Source organism: Prionailurus bengalensis, chromosome D4 (genome assembly GCF_016509475.1).
Source record: "Prionailurus bengalensis isolate Pbe53 chromosome D4, Fcat_Pben_1.1_paternal_pri, whole genome shotgun sequence".
Taxonomy (NCBI): domain Eukaryota; kingdom Metazoa; phylum Chordata; class Mammalia; order Carnivora; family Felidae; genus Prionailurus; species Prionailurus bengalensis.
This window is the reverse complement of record NC_057359.1, coordinates 60,233,765-60,258,513: the sequence shown is the minus strand read 5'-3', so window position 1 is coordinate 60,258,513 and position 24,749 is coordinate 60,233,765. Positions and strand designations below refer to the sequence as shown.

General features: G+C 42.6%; 2 protein-coding genes across 8 annotated transcripts in view; one reads left to right on the top strand and one right to left on the bottom strand.

Annotated features, from left to right (window-relative positions):
- The first annotated feature begins 167 nt into the window (after positions 1–167).
- TSTD2 (thiosulfate sulfurtransferase like domain containing 2) lies at positions 168–24,088 on the top strand. 6 transcript variants are annotated; one of them, XM_043567461.1, is made up of 10 exons: positions 168–274; positions 2,514–2,726; positions 6,297–6,610; positions 8,774–8,894; positions 13,856–13,981; positions 14,820–14,925; positions 18,206–18,324; positions 18,838–18,996; positions 19,467–19,605; positions 21,474–24,088. In XM_043567461.1, exons 2-10 carry the CDS (start codon positions 2,562–2,564, stop codon positions 21,710–21,712), a joined length of 1,488 nt encoding a protein of 495 aa, XP_043423396.1. In that variant the 5' UTR covers positions 168–274; positions 2,514–2,561; the 3' UTR covers positions 21,713–24,088. The 6 variants fall into 6 exon arrangements, with proteins under 6 accessions (XP_043423396.1, XP_043423398.1, XP_043423399.1 ...); XM_043567459.1 differs by lacking the exon at positions 168–274 and adding an exon at positions 404–708; XM_043567458.1 differs by lacking the exon at positions 168–274 and adding an exon at positions 404–712.
- The window catches only part of TMOD1 (tropomodulin 1), an 87,590-nt gene continuing 85,801 nt past the window's right edge, over positions 22,961–24,749 (bottom strand). For both annotated transcript variants that reach the window (XM_043567465.1, XM_043567466.1), the window contains exon 10: positions 22,961–24,530. In XM_043567465.1, coding sequence (XP_043423400.1) covers positions 24,466–24,530 — 65 coding nt within the window. In that variant the 3' untranslated portion in view covers positions 22,961–24,465. The remainder of the gene's footprint in view (positions 24,531–24,749) is intronic.

The following is a 24,749-nucleotide window of genomic DNA, read 5'->3' as shown; positions in this document are numbered from 1 at the left end:
CGCCGGCCGCAAGCCAAGCCTAGCGGCGGCCGGTCCACAAAACACCCTGGAATCCCCGCCTTAACTTCAGACCCTCCCTGGGGCCTCGCAGAGTCTTCCCGGCGGCCCTTTCGCTAACAGCCTCGAAGACTTCCGGGGCGAGGGCAGGTCTCCAGTGTGCCTTCCTTCGTAAACTCCAGGAGGGGGCTGGTGGAGGTTCTTGGGACGGTGCTCAGTGACGATTACTAGGCGGAGCAGATTCGATGAAGATATAAGAAAGAACCAGGACTGGCGGGTGAGTGCTCTTTTTACCCCCACTTCCGGGCCTTTGCCTCGTCGGGGAAAGCTGGGCGGAGCGATCGGCCTGGCCCGGCGCGCGGGGTGGGGCCGGGCTGGGGGCGGGGGGCGGCGCCGCGCTTGCGGTCCGTGGGAGTGGAAGACCCGCCTGAGCCGGAACCTAGTGCCGCCGGGTTACCCTCGGGCGGTCATCTTACCCCTCGCCCTTCTCGGTTGTTGTTTGGGAAGGAACGGGTGATTGCTCTAGTAATTTTTTCATTGGTTATTGGGTACCCATATACGTGTATGTGAACGTCCCCTGCCCTGACGTCTCCGATGAGCGCCGCACCTACTCATCTGATTGCCTTGTTTGACTCTTCTGTCCTAATCCATTCCTCTGTCAGTCTTAACCATTTCAGTGAATGGCACCATCCATCTACTTAATTCAAAAATGTAGGTAAGAGTCATTCTTGGGTCCTTCTTTTCCTTCATTTCCTGCGTAACAGTCTATCTGTAAACCTTGCCACCTCTACTTTGAAGACAAATCCTGAATCAGACCACGTTACTCCTTTGTTTACAATTCTCCAGTTACTTTGCATTGCAAACTCTATACTCTGACCCAAAGCATTGTGCTCTCTCATCACTATACTCCATCCATTCTTTCTTCCTGTTTCTCTAATAAGGTAAGCTTGTTTCCACTTTAGGAATTTATACTATTTCCTTTGCCTGAAGACTCTGCTTCTAAATCTGCATGGATGATCCTTGTGATTTATGTCTTAGCTCAAACATCAAGTCCTGAGTGAAGCCTTCCCTGGCTACCCAATCACTGTTTTATTTCGTTCAACGAATAAATTGTGTTTGTTGACATTTAGCATCTCCTATATGCCAGGCAGTGTTCTACATGCCAATGATGCAGAGGTGAACAAAGGAAAACCCTTGTTTTCTTGGTGCTGGGGATCCATTTTGTAATGAACAAACATAGTGCAATCAGAGGAGTGATCAAAGGGATTGTAGTAGATGAGATGAGAGGTGGTGAGAGGGGCTTTGGATGGATTTTGGACTTTATTAGAGTATGTTGAGAAGCCTTTGGACTGCTGTTTAGTTACCTTACTGGGGAGGTGGGCAGTTAGGCTACTGCAATAATTCGGTCAAGAAATGACAGTGGCTTGGGGCGCCTGGGTGGCTCAGTAGATTAAGCGTTGGACTTCAGCTCAAGTCATGATCTCACAGTTCGTGAGTTCAAGCCCTGTGTGGGCCTCTATGCTGACAGCTCAGAGCCTGGAGCCTGCTTCGGATTCTGTGTCTCCCTCACTGCTTGTGCTCTCTCTCTCTCTCTCTCTCTCAAAAAGTAAACTTTAACAAAATTTAAAAAGAAAGGAAGAAATTATGGTGGCTTGACTGGTAGTTGGTAGTATGTCCATTTTGACAAGATTTGGCCACAGGAGTGATTTTTATATTTTATATTTCTTCTGTTTATTAAAATGGGGCTTTCTTGGTTGTTATTTCTTCTAAGGAATGGAATTTGGACAGCTCTAAAATTAAAGGATATAAAAGGACAAAATGTTTGTAATTGAAGTCTAGTACACAGTTTGGTTGATTTTGGTTGTAGCTGGTGCTTTTCGGGTATAATGTACCTTAAATGTTTGCGGGGCTTGCCCCCTAATTTAGGTTTCTGCTCAAATGCTACTGCCTCAGAAAGACTTTACCTAGTCTTTGTTTTAAAGAGCCCCTCCATCACTCCTAATTCCTTACCCTGGTTTTTGTTTTCGTGACCGTTTTCCTATCTGTTTTTTTAAGGGGGGTAGTGGGGAGAGGCAGAAGAAGAGGGAGAGAGAGACTCTTAAGCAGGCTCCATGCTCAGCACAGAGCCGGACGTGGGGCTCCATCTTATAACCCTGAGATCATGACTTGAGCCAGAATCAAGAGTCAGATGCTTAACTGACTGAGCCACCTAGAGGCCCCTCCTATCTGACTTTTTAAATTTAATCGTTTGTTGACTTTCTGTCTCTCCCTACTGGAATGTAAACTCCAAGAAAGCAGAGACTTTTTCCATTTCTTTCACTGCTCTATTTCTATTGTCTAGAACAGTGCCTGGCATAGAGTAGGTCCTAAATAAATATTTATTGAATAAGTGAGTGAATGGATGGATGGCTTGGGTTGCTGGGCCCATGCTCATTTGCCTGATTGATTGAGTAGCTTCAAGTTTACTCCAAGTAGTAACCAACGACCGAAATTGTCATTTTTCCCTTGCTTCCTAGGAGATAGTTAACTGAAAGGAATCTGTCCCACTACTGCAACCAAACCAGATGCCTTCTTTTACTTCACCCGACCAAGAAGAGGACCTGGAGGCCTGTGTTTTAAGATTTTCAGAGTTAGATTTAAAAGACACAAGGCTTATCAATCCCAGTAGCAGTCTTAAAGCCGAGTTGGATGTCAGTACGAAAAAGAAATACTCATTTGCCAAGAAAAAGGTAAGATTGCCGCATTGCCGTTTATGCTTCAGGATCACATATGTATAGTTAGTTCAGATGCATCTATTAATAGCTCATCAAGGCTGTCCTCCAGGGAACAGAGGACTAGTGAGACTCAAGGCTGCTGCCATGCTCAAGGCAAGGTATAGTTAGGGTCATTAATTAGTGATCTTAAGTCAGTGCCAGGCGAAGAAGAATCATAGGTAAGGTGTGGTTGTGGAACACTTAGGGCTGAGTACTTGAGGACAGATTCTAGAAAGATGGGCTGAATTCCTTTTCCCACCTAGAGTTAGGGGAAGGATCCCAGGATCCCAGGAGACCTTGTCAAACGGAGAACAGACAGGCAGATGGCAGCTGCCATCTAAGACTCCTGATCTGATCTAGCTGGCTGAGTTCTTTTGGTTAGGAGAAGGGACACAGCAGCCCAGGATGGATGCAAGCTTACTAAGGACAGTTGGGATTGGATTATAATGGGAGGTGATATTGATATGCTGCTCTTCTATGCCATTTATCCTTTTTTCAGAGATCATTGACTCAAACCTGCTGAAGGTCAGAGGAAGGAAAACGACCAGAGGACATGCAACTGAGACTTAGTTTTCTTACCTCCAGTCTGCTGTCCTTCTTCCTTCCACAGTTAGCTTTTGTTGGCTTCATGTCAATGAAGAATAGATGTCCCTACTTATAACTTCTCATCCGTCACCCCTCTGTTCTCATCTCACATGGATGTCCTTGAAAATGAAACCCAAAGGGTACAGAAAGGTTTTTTCAAATATTATCTTACAAAAATTTCAGACTTAGAGGAAAGAATTGTACAGAGGACCCTCATATCCCCTTTGCACACAAGCTCCATTCATGTTTCATCAGTTGTTCCAAATGGCTTTATAGATCCATTCCAGGCTGTTGCATTGAGCTGTCACATCTTATATATTCTTCATTCTGGAACACTTTCTCATTTTTCCCCTGAAATCGTGACCATGACATTTTTAAAGATTACATGAGTTATTTTGTAGAATATCTCTTTATTTGATCTTCACTCATGTTTCCTTATGATTAGATTCAGGTTAGTGCTTTTATTAACAAAACCATCCCACAAGAAATGCTGTGTTTATCTGATGACAGTCTATCAGGTGGTTCACAATGGCAATTTGTCCCATTACTGGTGGTGTTAACTTTGGTTACTTGATTAAGGGAGTGACTGTCAGATTTCTCTGTTATAAAATTATTCTTTTTTCCCTTTTAAGAAGTCAGTATTTGAGGGGGGAGGGGGAATACTTTGAGACTGTGTACCTATGCTATTCCTTATCCAACTGTCATCTCCTAATTTTAGATTCATTGGTGTTTCTTTGCTTAGTCAATTGTTACTGTGATGGGTGCTAAAGGGTGATTTTCTAATTGCTTCATTCCTTCTAGATTTACTACTTGGCATTTTGCTGTAAGGAAGAGCCTTCTTTTCTCCCAATTTGTTTGTATCCATGTGGACTGTAGGTTTACATTTTATTTGTTGGGTGATAGTCCACTGTGTCATGATTTATTGTGATGCCCAGATCATCTCAGATCTGGCTGGGGGCCCTTTTAAGCTAGTATCTATGTCCTTTTGACTTGCTCCCATCATTCTTTGAGCATTTTCTTACTTTCTGACTCAACAAGATGTTCCAGACTCATCTTGTATTTTCCCTGCCCCATCCCTGGAACCAGACATTTCTTCAAGGAGCTCTGGTTGCTTCTAATGAAAAATCACTACCTGGAGGCTCAGCAAACTCATTGCTACTAAATGTTACTTCTCCCAGGACCTCTGGTGTATGAAGCTAGGAAAATATGTAGATGAGTGCATAAACGTCTATTATGTTTATGCGCTATACCTATACCTATACTTCTATATTTACTACCATCCCAATATTACACCATGAGCTCATACCAGCACTTCACTTTCATTCAAGCATCACAAGAGTTTTTCTTAACTCTCCCTTTCCCATATTTATAACTTCCCTATTTGAGGAGGTTTGGTGAGAAACTTGGCTCTGATTAGTCCCAATGTATTTCCTTAGTTGCATATTCTTCTGTATGGAATCAGTATACCCACCCTGCCAAGCTGGGCCTCCCAGGGCCTGCCTTCCTGTAGGCTTCACCCACCTCTGAGCTGCCATCCTGGCTCTGGCCTGACTCTCCCTCTTGAACAGATCCCACAGGGGCTCTAACTGCAGATGGGTCCTCAATGCCTTGTTCACAAGGCCTTAAAAGACCAGATAGGATTTGAAAATCAAAGTTTAATACAAAGAAGCACATATGTTGACATACGTGCTATCTCTTTTGTTTTTTTTGTTTGCCTATCTGGAAGGATTCACTGCAAAAGAGGCTAAAAATGCCCTGCGGTGTAATTTCAGGCTACCCTTCCTGGTACTTCGGTCTGAGACAGTCCAGATACAGTTGTGTACAGCTAGAGGATGGCCCCACAGTGGCGCTTCGTGTCTGTTATCGATGTTCAGAGTGCTTGTTTTTGGATGCTTTACAGTAGTCTCCAAATGCATTGCACACACGCACACACACATAAGTATCTCCCTTCCCATTAGACTAGGAGGGAACAGTTGTTGAGAGGCTGATAATCATAGATCCCATTTAGCCTCTATTTGTACATCAAAAATACCACAGAACTAAAGAACAAATGACAAGCTAGGAAACAGATTTGTGATAACTATGATCAATAAAAGGTCACTAAAACTGCTTACAAAACAGAAAATCCATGCCACAGTAGAAAAATAGGCAATAGATGTAAATACGTGGGGTGCCTGGGTGGCTTAGTCGGTTAAGCATCCAACTTCGGCTCAGGTCATAATCTCACCGTCCATGGATTTGAGCCTCGTGCCGGGCTCTGTTTTATTTTAGATATTTATTTAAATTAGATGTTTAAAGAGGTGTAAAAATGTATGCATGGAATGCTTACTCAGCATTGCTTATTTGCATCACCCACTTGCCCTAATTGCAAAGTTTGGAAACAAATGTCCATTAGTTAGGAATTGGTTAAGAGAATTATGGCATGCCCATAGTTTTCTGTTTAATAGTCTTAATAAATATAAATAATTTTTTATAAAAACAACAAAATTATTTTCCAAAAAATCAAAACATTTTGGAACATTTCTTTCCAATCTTTTTCAGTGTAATTTTTAAATGTTGAGGTTATATTGTATAAGCAAATTTTTTCCATTGTTTTTCACTTAACATTATATCATAAATATTTTCTCATATAACTTAAAACTACCTGCTCGATATTCTATAGTAAATACATTCCATAATTGCCTTGACCGTTTTCTTTTTAGATATGACTGATAATGTTGTTTGTAATGTTGTACTAATATTCATCTGAAATTCAGGTTCTTCCTTTAAGAATAGTCCCTAGCAAATTTTAGATAGAGGCATAAATTTAAAGTAAAACTAACTCTATCAAGAAGTTCTTCTAAAAAAACCTGGGACATACACCTAGAAACCCATGTGGACGGATGACGTCAGGGATTCACTGAGACTTCTGCCAGCCTTACACCTAAGGTTAATCGTGGAATATTTGCAATGTAATTGCAGGCATTTGCCCTTTTTGTCAAAACCAAAGAAGTTCCTGCACATCCTTTTGAATGTAAAGAAAAATGGTGGAAATGTTGTCAACAGCTGTTCAAAGACCGGATCGGCATCCATAGACATGTGGCAACACAACATGCTGATGAGATCTGCCGCCAGACTGCTTCCGTGTTAAAGCAGCTGGCTGTGACACTGAACACCTCAAAGAGCCTTAAGCCTGCAGATGATAGGAACCCTCTAAAAGGGTACTTGACCTGTAACAGGGAAGTGTCCGCTTGGCTCCCTGATGTAAGCTGCTTTAGCCCTGATGAGCTGATAAGGTAAGAATTCCATTCTGTACTTTTGGTTTAATTTTACCAGTTTTTCCAGCCACAATGAGATACCACTACCTATCTACTAAAATGGCAAGATCCTTAAGGCACAGGATTTCTCTATGGGTCTAAGCCAGGCTGATAGCCACATACTCTGTATTATGGAAGCAGTGATATATACCCATGTAGCTGGCAGCATTCACTAGGTTTCATGGAAGGATACATCTTACCTTTTCGAAGGAGAGGTGATGAACAGAAAATTGTATTAGTATTTTCAGAGAGAAGTTGGAAGGCTCAGAAATGTTAATGATTCCTCTACCTTGAGTATCAGAGCTTACAAAGCATATTTTGTTACCAAATATGGTTTTCTCAGTTGATCATGTTTTAGAAAGGATGTTAACTTAAAAAGAAATTTTTTTTTAATGTTTATTTATTTTTGAGAGAGAGACAGAGAGAAAGAGACAGAGTGCGAGTGGGGCAGGGCAGAGAGAGAGGGAGACACAGAATGTGAAGCAGGCTCCAGGTTTGAGCTGTCAGCACAGAGCCCGACACGGGGCTTGAACTCACAGACTGTGAGATCATGACCTGAACTGGTCAGATGCTCAACCAACTGAGCTCCCCAGGCGCGCCCCAGAAAGAATGTTAACTTTTAGAACTGGGGCACAGGATTAGAAGTTTAGATCCTACCTTTGCAAAACTCACAAAATTATATTACAGAATTCTGGAGGACAAATTTCTGATTTTAAGCAATTCCTGAACTATTTGGTGAATAGAAAATGTCCAAATTTAATATACTTTTATCATTACTATTCAGTGCCACATACCTCTTGTTTATCAAGAAAAGGAGAAAGAGAATTGAACTTGGGCTCAGAGTTGAGCTAGTCACTAAAATTCTTTATATGTCGTCACCTCTAAAATAGTAATCTCGGTGCCTGCCCTGTTTACCTCACAGTGTTGCTATATGAATTATACAAAATGATGGTAATAGCTGAACTATAAAATGGCATACAAGCATACAAATAATGGCCTCTTTGCTTCTGTATGGCCCTGTGCCTCAAGGAATTTGCTCTCTAGGGGGAGAAACAAAAAAAAAGGATACATGAAACATTTAGCAGAGGATGAGACAGGCTACTTAATTATCAGTTAAATTATGTGGTGCAGATAATTTGTTACAGTAGTTTAGAGGAAGGAAAACAGGCTCTAAAATAGACAAGGTTTCAGAAGAGAGTAGGCCCTGCAGTATGATGAGGGTATTGATGAGGGTGTCAGATTCCAGAGCTGGATGGGACCTCAATTACCATCTACCATAGCATTCTCTGGAATCTGTTCTATGCAACACCAGCTCTGAAGGATGCTAACAGGTGTTGGAAAGAGGTGCTAAAGACAGATAGGTTTGGGAAGCACTAGGTTAAAATGTTTTTTATTGCAGGACGTTTCAGAGCCTTCAGTAGATAAGGGGCTTTCCTGAGATTCTCAGAGAGATGTTGTCTGCAAGGTTTTCTCCAAAATGTGATTTCATAGAACAGCTTCAAGCACACTTTGGGAAATGCAGTTTACTTCACTTCTCCGGTTTTAGAGATGAGGAAGTCAGTCTCAGAGATGATAGGAGACCCACCCAGCTCCCATGCCTAGTTAGTAGGAGACAGCACAATGCAGTAGGAAGAATATGGATTCTAGTGTCAGAAGACTGTTCAAGTCTTGACTGTCACTCTGTCACTTTCTCACCTGGAAGGAATAGGCCTTGGTTTACTCAGCTGTAAAGTGGGGATAATAACAGTCCTTCTCATGGTTAAGAAGATTACATGAAAAAATGGAAGTGAAACCTTTTTGTACAATGAGAGATTCAAAAACAGATATGACCCTGTCTTACAGGATAAGCCAGAAATTTCTGTAAAATGGGTTATTGATTCCTGTCTCATGAGTATGATGACTAAATGAGGAAATCAAAGTAAACTTACTTTTTGTAAAGTAAGTTGGGTGCAGATAACATTTTCTTCAGAGCAAATACTGACCGGAGTTGCCGCTTCTCTCAGGCCAACAACAGTAGGAGAAAGTTCGGCACAAGTTGGTCCATCGCGGCCTGCCCTCTGATACTGCCTGGGCCTACTTTGTGAATTGTGGCTGCCTTATGCCAGTGACTCAAGTCTTCTCCCTGTGGTTTTCTTCTTCTAGGGGCCAGGGCAGTGATGAAGGAGAGGTTCTACTTTATTACTGCTACTGTGACCTGGGGGATCCCCCCTGGGTCTGTGCCTGGCAGACGGCTCTGTGCCAGCACCTGCGCCTCACAGGCAAGGTAACACCGCACCCTTCACGGGACTCCTCTTGTCTCCAGTTTGCACTACAGAGGTTATGCTCACGACAAAAAGGATTCCCTGTTAGGTTCTGCGAAATCCTGCTAGGCTTTTAAGTAGACCGCTAAACAGTTATTAACGTGGCATTTTATGACTGTTTAATGGTGTAGACTAAGAATCAGCAGACTTTTCCTTACGAAGCAAAATAGTAAGTATTTTAGGCTTTGCCCAAAACCTACTCACTCTTGCTTCTATTAAACCCTAAAACTGTGTGTGGAATTGTGACGAAATTATAACAGGATACAGTTGGATTAATTATGCAATATTTCTTTTCAGTTGTCTAGCCATTGTATATTGTTTAAGAACTAAAGTTTAAATCTTTATGATCTTTCCTGCTAGATAGGCCATTCCTTGCCAGAAAATTCCTATAGTCTGTACTCAAGAAGTGCCTAAAATTGAATTTGTTGATCTTTAAGTCTATATGTGTTTTCTAAACAAACAAACCAATGAACAAACAACACCTACTCAAGCATGCTACTGTAACATGAAAACAACCTTAAACAATAGGTACAAGATGTGAATTGGCTGTGTTCCGATAAAACCGTATGCAGAAGCAGATACAATTTGCTGACCCCTGGCATTAGGAAATGTTCTTGATATGTTAGCTGGAAAAAAATTTCATAGAACTATACATATAGGTATGATTCCAAGTTCCTTCTTGATTTTTCTAGAACATGCCAGGGTCTTTTACCATTTTGTGGTATTGACATTTGCTGCTCCCTTCCCTCTAGGATGCTTTCCCGCTAGATCGTCACTTGGCTCATTCCCCACTGCAGATCTCTGCACACATCTTAACCTCCTCAGAACTCTGATCCAAAGTAGTCCTCTCTCTAAACCTTGTCACTTTCTGTCACCTTCTGCTCAGAGAATTTCAAAGAATTTGTTATTGTCTGAAAGTATAATCCTTGTTTAATTTGTTACAATCTGTCTCCCTAAATAAAAGCTTCATGAGGATAGGAACTTTGTCTTAATTGATGTATTCTTAGTGCTAGAACAGGGCTTGGTGCATAGCATTACAGTAAATATTTGGGGAGCGTTGAATAAAGAAATGAATATATATTTGTAGTAGAACCACAAGTGTTTGTATATAAAGATGGAAGGTAATAGATACCCAGATGTTAATCATGATTATGTCTGCGTGATAAGATTGTGGATGGTTTTTGTTATTTTCTGAAACATTCTTTATGATTACATGTATACACGCATATACAGACGTAGACTTATATATGCATATACATATACGTGCATGCACATACACACGTATATAGATAAAACTAGAGACAGAGACAGATAATATATTATTTTACATATTTTTTGAAGATGTATTTATTTTTGAGAGGAAAAGTGCAAGCAGGGAAGGAGCAGAGAGAGAGGGGGACAGAAGATCTGAAGCAGGCTCTATGCCAACAGGAATGAGCCCAATGTGGGGCTTGAACTCACGAATCGTGAGCTGAGTCAGAGGCTCAACTGACCGAGCCACCCAGGTTCCCCAACAGATAATGTGTTTTTAAAACTCAAAAGGAAATGAACTAAAATTCCCTCTGAGATCCCCTCAGGTTATGACATTGTACAATCGTAAGCCTAATCTTTCCCACACGTTTTAAGTCCCCAGGCAGTTGTTTGATCATTGATATTTTCCACACTGATGTTTTCTAACAGATGGTGCCAAAAGCTTCCTTTACCTCATTCAGTTCATTGTCACATCCTGCCATTTCTACCTCTAAAATATCCCTTGTGTCCATTCGTTTCTGTCCTCCCTTCGACCACCTTAGACCATGCCCCACCCTCTCTTATCCATTTCAGGAGCTTTTTTTAATTTTAATTTTTAAAAAAATGTTTATTTAGTTTATTTTGAGCGGGGGCGGGGGGGGGGGAGAGAGAGAGAGAAAGAGAAAGAAAGCATCAGCAAGGGAGGGGCAGAGAGACAGGGAGAGAGAGAATCTCAAGCAGGCTCTGCATTGTCAACACAGAGCCCACCCCTTGGGGCTTCATCTCACAAACCATGAGATTATGACCTGAGCCTAAATCAAGAGTCTGACCCTTAACCGGCTGAGCCACCCAAGCACCCCGAGGTAGCCTTTAATCTACTCTTGTTCTTCTGTCCTTGCCTGCCATTTAATCCATTCTCCACACTGCAGCCTGCATCGTCTTAAAAAGTAAATAAAACATGGCTGTGCTCTCCTCAAAATCTCTCAGTGGCCGTCTAGTGCTTTTCGAGTAAAACCCAAATCCTTGATATACCCTTAGGTTCCTGCATGATTTAGCCCCTTCCTAACTTTTCTGCCTATCTGATGTCATTCTTCACTCCTTATACTCCAGTGACATGGTCTTTCAGGTTTTTCTGGAGCCCACAAAGGTTTTTTGCATCTTTGGGCCTTTTTCCCGGCAAACTGTCTTCAAGGGACTCTTCCACACCCAGTTTCTCTTGCAAAATTTTTACTCAATGTTCAGTTCTCAGTTTCAATGATAGTTCCTCAAAGAGACTTTTCTCGACCTTCAATCTAAATTCATTTTTCCCAGTACACCCTCACATAGCATCTTGTAGTTATTTTTCATAGCATTTGTCAGTTTGTAATTTTTATCTTAATATCTGTGATTGCCCTTAGTCTGTAAACTCAAAGAGGGCAAGAAATCTTTTTTAACTGCTAGATCCCTAATTCCTAGCACAGTTCCTGGCGCATAGTAAAATCTTTAGTAAATATTTGTGGAATGAATACACTTATTATCACCTCTCTTTGAGAACACCTTGGGAGATGGATGTTCTCACAGTGAACCTGAATGTACAAAATATGAAGTCAATCTCTTTCCTTGTTTGGGGGGCAGATTTTTACTCTTGGCCCAGCCTGAAGTGAACTAGCAGTGAGGGTCCCTATCCACAAGGTGGCAGCACCTGCCTGGCTCTGAGTCTAAAATCTTTAGGCTTCAATGATACGTGCCCAGTTTACTGAGGTAGTTTTCTGCTTTTGGGAGATTTGGCAGAGTATTACCATTTAGGTAGGGAAAGAAGACAAGTTGAAAATTCGAGAAAGAAGCTTCTGATTCCTATTGCTATAAACTCCTTACTGCCTCAAGAAATTTGAAGGGACACAATGGAGGCTTTGGAAGGGAAAAATTACATGATTTGGAACAAATATCTGGTTTGAATCTCAAATCTACCACCTGCTGACTCTGTGTCTTTGGGCAAGTTACTTGATTTCTCTGAGCTGCTGTCTCCTTTTCTGTCAAATGGGAGTTATGGTATGTACCTTTCAGGCTTATAAAGCTCCTATATCATAGTAGGTGCTCAATAAATACTAACTGTTGCTCTCCATTCCTGAGATATAAGGCTTTCCTCACCAAGGAGCTACTTCACAGGTTTTTCTGGAGCCTTAGGGATTGAAAGTCTAGTGCGTGAGTTTGGATTGCTCAACAGATTGCTCTGCCCCAGCTTTACAGGGATTAGGTGTCCTTGTCTTTTATTTGGGTTTTGAGATTAAAAGAAAATAGGAAAGAATCTACTAGTCTACCCTAAAGACAGTTATGTAGAAGTATGTACTTTATCTGCCATGGTCAGAAATAGTTTTAGAGTAAATTTCGTGACACTTCCACTGGTTCAGCTCTATTTTCTATGTAGACCCTTGAAAAAGTATAATTTGATTGTGGGGATAGTGGTCTATACAGCAGAGATGGCATATTCTTTCTGCTTTCCTCTCCCATGCCCAGAGCAGGTTTTAGCGGATTGTAATTCTCTTTGTCAAGGATCCAGAGTGCTCATCATGGAACTCTGGCTAGCCACTACTAGTGAGTTGGCATTGGCTTATGAAATGAATCCCATTTATATACATGCCCTAAAGAAGTGGATCGAGGGAGGTGACGGTATTTCCTCTGGGGCCTGAAAAAGGGCAGCCTTGTAAATTTTTCAAATTCTCATGCATTGGTAGGTATCATTGTTCTCTAAATGGTAGTAACAATCTAGGACCTTGAATTAAATGACCTCTCTCTCCGTAGAGTACCATGATACCAGAGTGGTCTACGTTCTCTCTAGCGCTTTTCTCCAGAGAGCTCAGCTCCTTCTAAAGATGATGCATCCTTAAACTCATCCGAAGGGTTTTGTAGTTCCAAGACAATTAACTTGGCAGCGTCCCCAGAGCATTGCCTCTTAAGGCAGGGGCCTGAATCCAGGTTCGAATGTCCCCTAACCAGCGAAGCATTTTAAAGAGAATACAGTGTTTGAGAAGCCAAAAAGCTTCAGATATGGATACGCATCCATTTGTTCAACAAATGTGAATTGAGTACCTACTCGGCAGGCACTGTTCTAAGCACCGGCGATGCAGCAGTGGACAAAACACACACACCCCTTGTGGACCTTGTGTTCCACTGGGTGGGTTTGCAGCAGTGTGCAGGGGTGTACTCACATGCCCTCCTAGCTCTCAGCCGTGCTCTGTTTTTGGACTTGGGAAATATCTCCTCAGCAGTTGTCTTCATTGTTGCTTCTCTCTTACCTCCTTTTTATGAAGATGAAGAAATTGAGGTCCAGAGAAGTAAGTTAATTTTCTCAGGGCCACAAAGCAAGTAAGTGGCAAAGATGAGTCTTGATCTTAGATCTTCTGACCTGGATTTAGGTTAAGCTCAAAATTTATTTCTTTGGGCGTTGGACAACTGGGGCTTTGTAGCAAATGGGGCTTTCCAGAAGTTTCACTCATTGCATTCTCTTCTTCAGCGCACATCTATTGAGTACCTCATCTAAACTGTGGGCAGTGCCATTTTAGAAAACTACAAGTATCTTTGTGTGGTAACACTTTTGTTGTGTCTCTGCTTTTCCCCTTAAACTCACTGACACACACAAGCCTATTCTGCCCCGGGAAGATTTAAACTAAGCTAAGAACAGGCTGCATTCCCTTTCTCTCACCGTCTTGTGTCCCAGGTTCGAATTGCTACAGAAGGAATCAATGGGACAGTTGGTGGAAGCAAACTGGCCACCAGACTCTATGTGGAAGCCATGCTTTCCTGCCCATTGTTTAAGGATTATATGTGTAAGGATGATTTTAAGGTAAGAGAAATTGAAAATAAAATGGATTTTGAGCCATTTGCTTCTGCCTCAGTGCCTCTTCCCTCTCTAGGCTCTGAAGTGGAGATCAGTGTGGAGAAGTCAGCAGCCTTTTTCCCCATTAGGTTGCGAGGCGGTGCAGTCAAAGGAGCATGCTCATTCCACTTCTTTGGGTAGTCGCCATGTGATCTGGGGCAAGTGAATGCCCTTAATCTCCTTTCTTATCGAATAAGGACATTACAGTTTGCACGGTCTAACTCTAAAACGTAGATGTGTTTGCTCGCTTGAGGGACCACCTGGCTGTTTCAGGGCATCACTACTTTTTAGTCAACCTGGAATTACAAGATCAGTACTTCATACCACATGGGGGACAAAGCTGTTGCTCTCATGGCTGAGCTCCTTTGTTTGAGCGACCTGAGCTCCTTTGAGTGACCTTATGCTTTGTCACAGTAGGTGATAAAGGTGGTGGGGACTACCTTACTAGTGTTAGTGCTGGTGATGGTAGGAGAGGGGTCGCTCCTCCAGAGCAAAAGCTAGGATGTAATCTTACATGCTGAAAGTATTTTGGTTTTATAGTTAAATGCTTATAGCCATAGAAACACCTTTGCAATTTAACATTTCTGTTCATGGAAGGTATGCAATAAATATTTATTAGAGGTGAATTATCTGAAACATTTTAAGCCCTCAATTCCCTTCCCGTTAAAACATTAATTCTTACTTTGAAGTTTCTTAAGACTTCAGCTATTATTACAAAACAGATATAATTCTTGTATTTGGCACTTGGCTTATATCTGGAGATGGGAGAGTAAGACTGTATTCTGTTTTGTTTCTTATTGGCTAGACCAGCAAAGGAGGGGCTTGCTGTTTTCCAGAATTGCGTGTTGGTGTATTTGAAGAAATTGTGCCCATGGGGATCAGTCCCAATAAGATCTCCTACAAGAAGCCTGGTATGCTTGCTTTTAGAAGAAAAATTTTGTTCTTCTTCACAGGGACAAAACTTAATATAGAAACACATGTGGAAATTAGACACTCTGATCAGCAATCCACTCTTTAAAATGGCTTTGGGGGTATGGAATGTAAGAAACAAAACGAAGAAAAAAGAGACAAAAAACAGAGTCTTAGATAGCAAATTGGTGCTTGCCAGAGGGAAGGTGGGCAGGAGATGGATGAAATAGATAAAGGGGATTAAGAGTACACTTATCTTGATGAGCACTGAGAAATGTATCGAATTGTTGAATCACTATATTGTATACCTGAAGTTAATATGACACTGTATATTAATTATGCTTAAAAAAAAAAACAAAACAGCTGTAGGGTAGCTAGCGTGTGGGTCATCCAGTGCTTAAACTGGTCTTCTCTTTGGTGCTATGGTAATTGAAGACACACCCATTAGAATGCCCCGTCTTATTCTTCTTGATGACGGTTTGGCAAGAACTTATTTTCTCTTTCCAAAGATAGCAATCTGGGAAGAGTGTAATTATTATTTGTAAATAGTTCATCAACTGAATAACAGGCTTTCTGCTTCAGGAAGCAAGTAGCTTTCAAATCCAAAGCAGTTGGTTTGCAGGTGCTCTAGAATGTTCTCTTCCCCTTCCTCCCTATTGTTACCATAGATGGTTGAAAGACATTTATTTGGTGGGTTTTTGTTTTTGTTTTGCTTTTTACTATGAAAATGATCGAACATTAAAAAAAAGTAGAGAAAATAGTATAGTGAACTCCCGTGTACCTGTCATACAGCTTCAGCAATTACTGATTCATTGCCAACTTTCTTCTATACCCTGCCCCCTTGTCCCATCCTGGATTATTTTGAAGGGAATCCCAATGTCATTTCATTTACAAATATTTCAGTAGAGACCTCTAAAAGATAAAATTTTTTTAAATAAATAACTGTAAAACCATTATTACATCTAAATAAAACCTTTTTTATAGTAATTCCTTAATATTATCAAATATCTGGCTAGTTCTTAAAATTGGCTAGACCAGCAAAGAAAAGGGGCTTGCTGTTTTCCAGAATTGCATGTTGGTGTATTTGAAGAAATTGTACCTGTGGTGATCGCATAATTTTTCAAGTTCGTTTCTGTTAAGATTCAAGTAAGGTCCACTCATTGTGGTGGATCCCTATGTCCCTTTAAGTCTCTTTTAGCTTGCACATTTGCCCCCATCTTTGTTTCTTTTCCCCATGCAGTTTGTTTTTTTGAAGGAACCAGGTCATTTTGTCTGTAGTTTCCCACCATCTGGCTAAAGCTGACTGTATCTCCTCTGTCCTCTATTTTCCTATAGATTGATAGTTACAACAGTGCTGTCTGATAGAACTAATGTGAAGCACATAGGTAATTTTATGGTGTTTTTTTTTAGTCACCACATTTTAAAAGTAAAAGGAAACAAGTGAAATTCATTTTAATAAATAGGCTTTAATGCAGTGTAGCCAAAATACTTCAATGTGTAATGAATGTAAAAAATCACTAATGAGATAGATCTTTTACCTTTTTTTGCTTACTAAGTACTTGAAATCCTAGATCTATGTCACTCTTATTATAGCACATCTCAGGCTACCTTTCAAGGCCCCGATATCCCCACGTGGCTAGTGGCTACTCTGTTACATGCCTCAGATCTAGAGACTTGGTCAGATTCAGATTTGATTTCCTTTTTTCTTTCTTTCCTTTTTTTCCCCCAAGACTGCCTGCCAGGTAGCATTGTCCTGTTTCATCAGGAAGCACAAAGGTCTGGTTGTCTGCATTCGCTTTCTAATATGGAGGTATTTAAAAGAATGCTAAGGGTTAAGTCAGAGGGAAATAGGAGTAGGATACAGCATGAGGGAAAGAGACTCATGCATGAAGAGAGAAGGGCCCAAAAGGGCCATGTGTGCACCATGTCCCTACCTTAGTGGGATGAGTAAGGAGCTCTTTCTTGGTGCTACAGGACGTTGTTGGGAGGTTAGGGGAGAGTGGGCTCCGGCTCCAGGCAGTGCTGTGCTGCTTTCTTTTGGGCCATGCTGTTTGGAGGCATCTCGTTTAAACATGTCCATCGGAGTCCCTGGCCAGTCAGGCCTTCGCACGGCCAGTAGAGCAGCAGCAGGGAGTAAGTAGAAGTCGAAGTCGTAGAAGTCGCAGCAGATTTCCGTGCTTCTCATCACAGTTGTGAAGCTCCCTTTCACCCCCGTTTTGGTGACCTGTAATCACTTGATAATAAAAAATCAATTCTGGCTTCATTACATTCTCATAGCCATAGGTTCGGCAGGTAGGAATCCAGATTCCTTGGCCATGCCTGGGGGCCTCTAGCCCCACCTGAGTACTTAGCAGTTTCGGGTGGTTGTTGGGGTTCACCCTTAAACAGAATGAGGCTCCCTTGGTGCCATCAGGGTCCACCAGGTGTGGTGACTGCCATCCCCAGAGTCCCTGTCTGTAAGGTGTGGTTAGTCCGTGCTGCCAAATTCCCCCAAAGTCCCTCACAATCAGGGGACGTCTGGACCCCCTAAGATACGGGAATATTTCTGTTCTGCAGAGTCAAGAAGGCAGAGGGCCCCACCAGACCGAGGTTCTCTCTTTTTAGTCTCCTTGGATTTTACTTATTTTCTTCATCTCCTTTCTCTCCTGCATGCTTTAGCTCTTCCCTCCTTTTCTGTCTCCTGCCCTGCTTTCTTGTGTCACTGCTGCTGTCAGCCCTTCCCACCCTCTCTTTTCCTCATGCACACAGACTTACACACATTCTTCTTACCCTTTTGTATTTTTGAAGAATAGCCCACTTTATTCCACAAATGTATACTCGTAGCTGCCTGTCAAGATTCTTAGCCTTGAACTTGGGCTCACCTTTGTTATAGTCAAAAGCCTATAGTCAGGCACATACATGCCCAGGCTCCTCCACATACAGTGAAAATAGAACATTGGCCGTATAATGGACCAGCAAACCCACTTAGCAATTTAGATCCCCACTGTCTGGCTTTTATCACTGGGTTAGACCAAGAGAATGGAAAATTCTTTGACTAATCATTTCTAAACCTCCAGGTCTCCATACCACTTATCTTTGGAGGAAGAAAAAGGAGGATATCTGGAGTTACTAAACTGTTTCATTATGGTCATCAAGTAGTGTTATTTTGAGATATAATTGCAATTATGAATAAAGGTTTGGGTGGAAGGAAACGGAATAACATGTGAGTTATCAGGGTGGGCCAATTGTGATTGGGTTTTGAGTTTTGTTTTTGTCTTAAGTAGATTTTTGGTTTGGTTTTAGGAGTCCATTTATCTCCAGGTGAATTTCATAAAGAAGTAGAAAAGTTTTTGTCTCAGACAAATAAAGAACAAAGTGATACTATCCTCCTGGACTGCAGAAACTTCTATGAAAGCAAAATAGTAAGTAAAACCAGAATTGAGTTCAGTGAAATGGTAGGCCTTCCCCTACCCACATCATGGCATGTTTCCCGAGGTGCTGCTGTTTATGCCTGCCTGTGCCCAAGTCACATAGATCTCCCCTGACTGCTAGAAGCTTCAGAGAAAACCCCAGCCTTTGAACTCAGGATCTGGTGCGAAAGTCTAAGAAAGTAGGAATTAAAAGACATCTTGGCACATAATGTACTTTTTGGCTCCCATGTACCTACCCTTGATATAGGTCAAGGATCCTATAGTTTGCTTTGGGCAGCCTTTGCAGTTTTCTGAGGACTCTGGTAAGGTGACCAATAGCCCACCAGGCTTATTTCTGAGTTCCAGATCTTGAAGTTGAAAGGTCAGAGTGTAGGATGAGAAACAGCAGCTAGTAAGTGGTGCCTTCCAAAGGGGGGCTCTGAGTGGGGCTGACACAGAAAGAACCTTTGTTCTTACCAGGTATGTTTTTCTGATAATTTTCCTTCTGCTTCTCCTATGTTGTAGGGGCGATTCCAGGGCTGTTTAGCCCCAGACATCAGGAAATTCAGTTACTTCCCTAGCTACATTGACAAAAATCTAGAACTTTTCAGAGAGAAGAAGGTGCTGATGTATTGCACTGGGGGTATCCGTTGTGAGCGGGGTTCAGCCTACCTCAAAGCCAAGGTGAGTTAACACCCTTGGAGTCACTGCAGGTGTGGAGATGAAGAAGGTTCTACCAACAGCATGTAGTGAGCCTTCCACTCCCCACCTTCATTCCCTCTGTCACCCTCAGCCAGCCAGGGATTTATTTTTCCCTTGTATGGTTCCAGAATAGAGTTAGTAAGTACAAGATCTGAAGTTCTTAAATCTCAAGATGTGGAAAGCACTTAACAGTCTTAGACACTCATCAGGTACAAAAGGGAAAGATTAGTGAACATCTCCCTTTTCCTAATCCTTATGCTTGATCCTGAGAAGAGCAAATTCACATTACATGTCCCGACAGGTGTCCTTCTATATTTAGGGGACAGCAAAAATAGCCGGGCTTCCCAGGATCTAGTGGAAGGCCCTGACTGCTGTCATCACCTGCCAGTCTCCTGTGGAGCTTCTTACTCGTCTCTGTCTCCTCAAATTTCTTCTTGTTTTTCCTCACATAGGGAGTATGCAAGGAAGTGTTCCAGCTCAAGGGTGGCATCCACAAGTACCTGGAGGAGTTTCCTGATGGTTTCTACAAAGGGAAGTTGTTTGTTTTTGATGAGCGTTATGCCTTATCCTACAACAGTGATATAGTGTCAGGTAGGTTGGCACAGCCTGGAACCTAAATTTATGGTCAGGCATACTCTGTATGAAGCATTCTGGAAGGCAGGCCAGTACTGGTTACGTGAAGAAGAAAATACGGAGAAGAAGTAATGTAGTATGACCATTTCCCATTAGAGTTGGAGATGCAGTAGTGGAGCAGACTGAACCCTGGACCAGGAATCAGGAGGCCTGTACTGCCCTCTTGACTTCCTGTTTACTGGTTAGGCAAGTCCTTTACATTAGGGGTGGTGCCACTTGCTTTGCCTGCATGCTGGGGGTTGAACCAATAGGCTGAATCAAGGGTCTTCACCAGGAGATGAGATATAAAATTTAGGGGTTCTGTGAATTTGGATGGGAAAATAATTATATCTTTATTTTTGCAACCCCGCACTACACGTAGCACTTTGACTGTAATGTAAGCAACAAATCAGTAATATTAGATACACCAGTGACTCTGTCATCAACAGAAACCACAGTATTTTCATATATTATAGTGGCTGCAGACATCCCCAAATAGCATTTATGTTCGTCATTGTCTCAAAATGGAAGTATTAGGCCCCCACTGTCTTATTTCATGTGTTAATATGTTACTATACAGATTTTTGAAGATGTTTTGATATTTTATATTTCTATATAATTCGTTTCCTTGTAATGTATTTTATTTAAAGAACCTCCATTTTAGATGGTCTATAGACACATGTGGTAGGTGAGGTACTTTTGAGTGGTGGGTGGGGCATTCCGAGGTAGGAGCTGAACCCACAGCCAAGGCAGGGGTGGCCACAGGAAGGTGTGAGCTCAGGAAGCCTGTGGTTTGACTGTAGTTTTGAGTCCTCACCGATGTGTGGTACCCAATGAGGACAGTCAGTAAAAGGAGGATGGAAATAATCCTTAAGAAAAATGGCTCGTGCCCCCCGATGCCATTATTTTGAACCGGAAAGGTCATGGGCAGACAACCCTAGTGACTGTCGTAATTTGCTAGAACTCCTGTGATCGTGAATTACCACTCAGATAATGAATAAGATTTGAGTGTGATTGTCCTCTCCCCTTTCTTCTTGATCTTTTAATTAATTTTAACAGTCTTTTATATTTGTGTGTCTTATTGAAAGCTACTTGAGATCTGTTTTGGAGCTAGATGGAGTATAAATTATAAGTAAGTAGAAATAGTGGATTTGAGGAATGTTACTGAGGAAACATTGGCAGGGTATGATGGGTACTTGCATGTGAGTGTGAAGGCAAGAGAGAAGGCCCGAAGGTGGCTTAGATAAACTAGTTAAGGACACTTGAAGAATGGTGATGTTGTTCATGGTAACAGGAAGTCAGCAGGGAAAAACAGGCTGAGAAAATAGATAATGGGGGTTTTAGGAATCAGGTGGTCAGGTGTCCACTGGCAACAGCAACAGAACCTCAGGCCTGGGGAGCAGGGCCGTGGATATAGAGGTGGGAGGAAGCTGAATATAGATGTGGGATCATCTGTACTCATGTGTGTTGTTTCCCACGATAAAGGGAATGACCTAAAAAGAGAAAAAGACCATTGAACCATGGGGTAGTTGGCCAGCTTTGGAATAAAGAGAGAAACAATATTACATGTTTTCTAAGTGGGAAAAAGAAGAAAGTGAGGCACCGAATGTTGGAATCAGGAAGACAATTCCCAGGTGAACCTACCCCTTCCCCCCCCCCAAAAAAAAGTGGGGGTGAAGAAGCATTTTTTGGTAGAAGACGGGAAACTTCTAAAACCTTCCCAGGCCCAACAGGATATATTAGCTGATGTGCTAAGAGTTATATTTAGGAATTGGAGAAGCACCTGTCTACATGTATACACATGTATATGTGTGTGTTTATAACTAGGGCTTTTCTCTCTTCCCCAGAATGTTCATATTGTGGAGCCCCATGGGACCAATATAAACTCTGCTCGACTCCCCAGTGCCGCCAGCTCATCTTGACCTGCCCTGCTTGCCAACGACAAGGATTCACAGCCTGTTGTGTCACGTGTCAGGACAAAGGGAGCGGGCTGGCTTCAAGTCCCACCCAGAGCAGCTTTAAAGAGGAATGTGAGTGTACAGCCCGACGGCCACGCATACCCAGTGAGCTGCCACAGCAGGTGTGACTGACTCCCCACCAGCTCAGAGCCAAGGCCTGGCACTGGTGAGGATGGGCCGTGCTTACGCGAGTGGCACCATCAGCATTTCCCTAGGCCTTCGCAGAGCTAGGTTCACAGTGACCATACGCTGGAGAACATCAAAGCTGCGGCAACAGAGAAACAGGGAACGCCAGCATCATAAACTGGGTACCATGTTGGCCACCTAAACTTCAGTGGGGGGAGGAAAGAGGGAGTTGGGTTCTGCCCGCTTACCTGAAACATCTGACTCAGAAGATGACAGAGGGGCGCCTGGGTGGCTCAGTTGAGCGTCCGACTTCGGCTTAGGCCATGATCTTGCGGTTTTCGGGTTTGAGCCCTGTGTTGGGCTCTGTGCTGACAGCTCAGAGCCTGGAGCCTGCTTCGGATTCTGTGTCTCCCTCTCTCTCTGCCCCTCCCCAATTCACGCTCTCTCAAAAATAAATACATATTAAAAAAAAAAAAAAAAAGAAGATGCCAGAGCACAGAAAAAAGAGTTGTGGGATCCCAAAGCTGCTGGGGGAGAGAGCCTTGAGCCTGGTGACCAGGTCATGCCCTCTCTGTGCCATGCAGCAGGCTGGTAGTAGTCATTGGGCTTGTCAGCAGACTTGTCCACCCTGGTGGCAGAAGCGTGAAAGCTATAGCCCTGGAGGTGGACTCCTTGGAAGCAGGCCACTCAGGTCACCTACCATCCACCACCTCTGACCTCATCTCCTCTCTGGCAGCCTGAGAGGCTAAGTCAGGATTTGCAGACTATGGCATTTGTCTTGCTTCCTGCTTTTTTGTAAATAAAGTTTTATTGCAGTAGCCACACCCATTCATTTACACATGATCTATGGCAGAATTATAAGAGAGACCTCGTGGTGTGCAAGACTGACAATATTTGCCATCTGGCCCTTTATAGAAAAAAAATTGCCATTCCCTAGTCTAAACTAATAGCTCATCTGATGGAGCAGATGGTCTTAAAGATGTGGCTCACCTTCATTTTTTTATTGATTTGGTTTTTGTGAGAGTGCTCCCCCCAATACCCACACGCTTAGCTTTAAGTATTCTTTTTGGAAGATTCAAATTAGTTCGAGGACGCTGACATTTGGGCAGTTTTTAGATGAACACCTTGGGACAGAAGACACATTTTGAGGGCGGTCGTTCTGCTTTGCCATGGTAGTTTCCCAGCCTTCTGGCCAACATGTCAGGCACGTGTCCCTGTCACCCTAGTCGCAAGAAATACATACGCAACCATCCATAGACCAACAGATTTAATCTTATATCGCAGTTTCCAGTGACGCAGAATACAGCTGCAGTTGTGTTTCAAGGAGAAGCCTAGTGGGAAGGGCCATCCCTGCAGCATGGTGCCACTCCTGGGCCCACCTGCCGCCTCAGTAGACACTCTCCCTTAGCGGTGAGGCCCTGGCTCCACCTCTGGTTACCCTGTACCGTCCACATCATCACAGTTCAGTGTGCAAGACTTTGCCTTTTTCGCCAATAGCCTCCGCTCGGTGCTCTGCAGCTTAGTCTGGGCTCGTCAGCTATTTGGGCTGTCCTTTGTCATAAGATTTGCTGAATCACTCATGAAAATAACTCCCGAGCAACAGAAATGCTAGTTTAACTGGCACTGTGGTATATTAAAAGGCACAAGGGCATTGTGGCTTAACATTTTTGCTGCGTCCCAAGAGATGCACATGATGTGAAAAAGGGATCTGGCAGAAACACCAATATTACATTTACAGAATAATCGTCTTGGGATGGTTTGGCCAGGGTTTCCTAATTCTTTAATATCTGGATTTTCTTCACCATTGGCCTTCAGAGGCTTAATTGACAGACGAGATCAGTGGTGATGTGACACATGGTTGAAGTCTTTAACTATGGCCGTAATGGACTAGAAATTTCCCTATTGTTTTGCCTCCCAGAAGCCATTGGCCCACTGTGCAATACAGAAAGGTGTTTTCAAGTATTTGGCCATAGGTTTTCACATCGTTGAGGTTGACACTGAGTAAGGAAAACATTATTTCTGATTCCAATATTAAATGGGAAATAAATCCCAGATGTTCCTAAAGAACACTCAGGGAAATGTTTGCTGCCTGGGATTGGTGAAGAAAGGATGGCTTTTGCAACTTGAAATTTCACTGGCTTTTCAATCATTTCCTCATATCCAGCAAAAGGAACCTCACGTTCTTTGAATCATGGCAGAGCTCTGTGGCCTTCAATCGCTCTTTCATGGGGGGCAACATTGTGCTTCCTGACCCACTGATCAATTGGGCAACTTTAATCTTGAGGTTCTTAAAATTTAAAGGAGGATTAATAACGATGATCTGTTCACTAAATGCCTAAGATCAAATTCATAATAAAGTATTTTATAATGCTTTTCAACCATGTGGAAGAGCGTGCTGTTTGTGCGTTACACATTCTAAACACACCTGAAACACCATGCAGTGAGCCCCTGAAATTGGGCTCCCGGGCTTAAGTCCCATGCTAGAACGTCTTCAGTAAGATCTGTTGGTTTGGGGTCTTCTTAGTTTTTAAATAATAACCAGACTGAACTTCTGTGACTAAAGGAAAACTTCACATTAACCATAGTTTATAAAATTTTCAACTACAACCACTAGTTAACCTAAAAACCTTAGTGCATAAAGAACTGAACCACGAAAGGGTTTTGTGCCGGCACTTTGCCTTCTGGTTTCCACTGCAGAGCACAGATTATCAGTAGAACGTGTGCAGTTCAAAGGCATGGTCGTCCCCTTCACACATTAGACACCACTTCGGACCTTGGGGATGATGGGCCCAGTCAAGTCTGCGAGCCTCCTCTTCCTCACTGGAAAGGAACGGAGAGGAGATATAAGCCAGTTGACTGTGTGCGTCGGGAACCATTTCTGTGGCTCTGAGAAAGCCCTGTGAAGCTTCTTGCTAACTTTTTGGTTAGCAAAGTGTGAAGTCTTTCTAAAGGACAGTTATGTGTGAGTTGTGTAAGGGCTCTCCCACTGGTCAGCGTTCACCGATGAGGGTCTGTGTTAGCGTTGACTCATTCATAAAT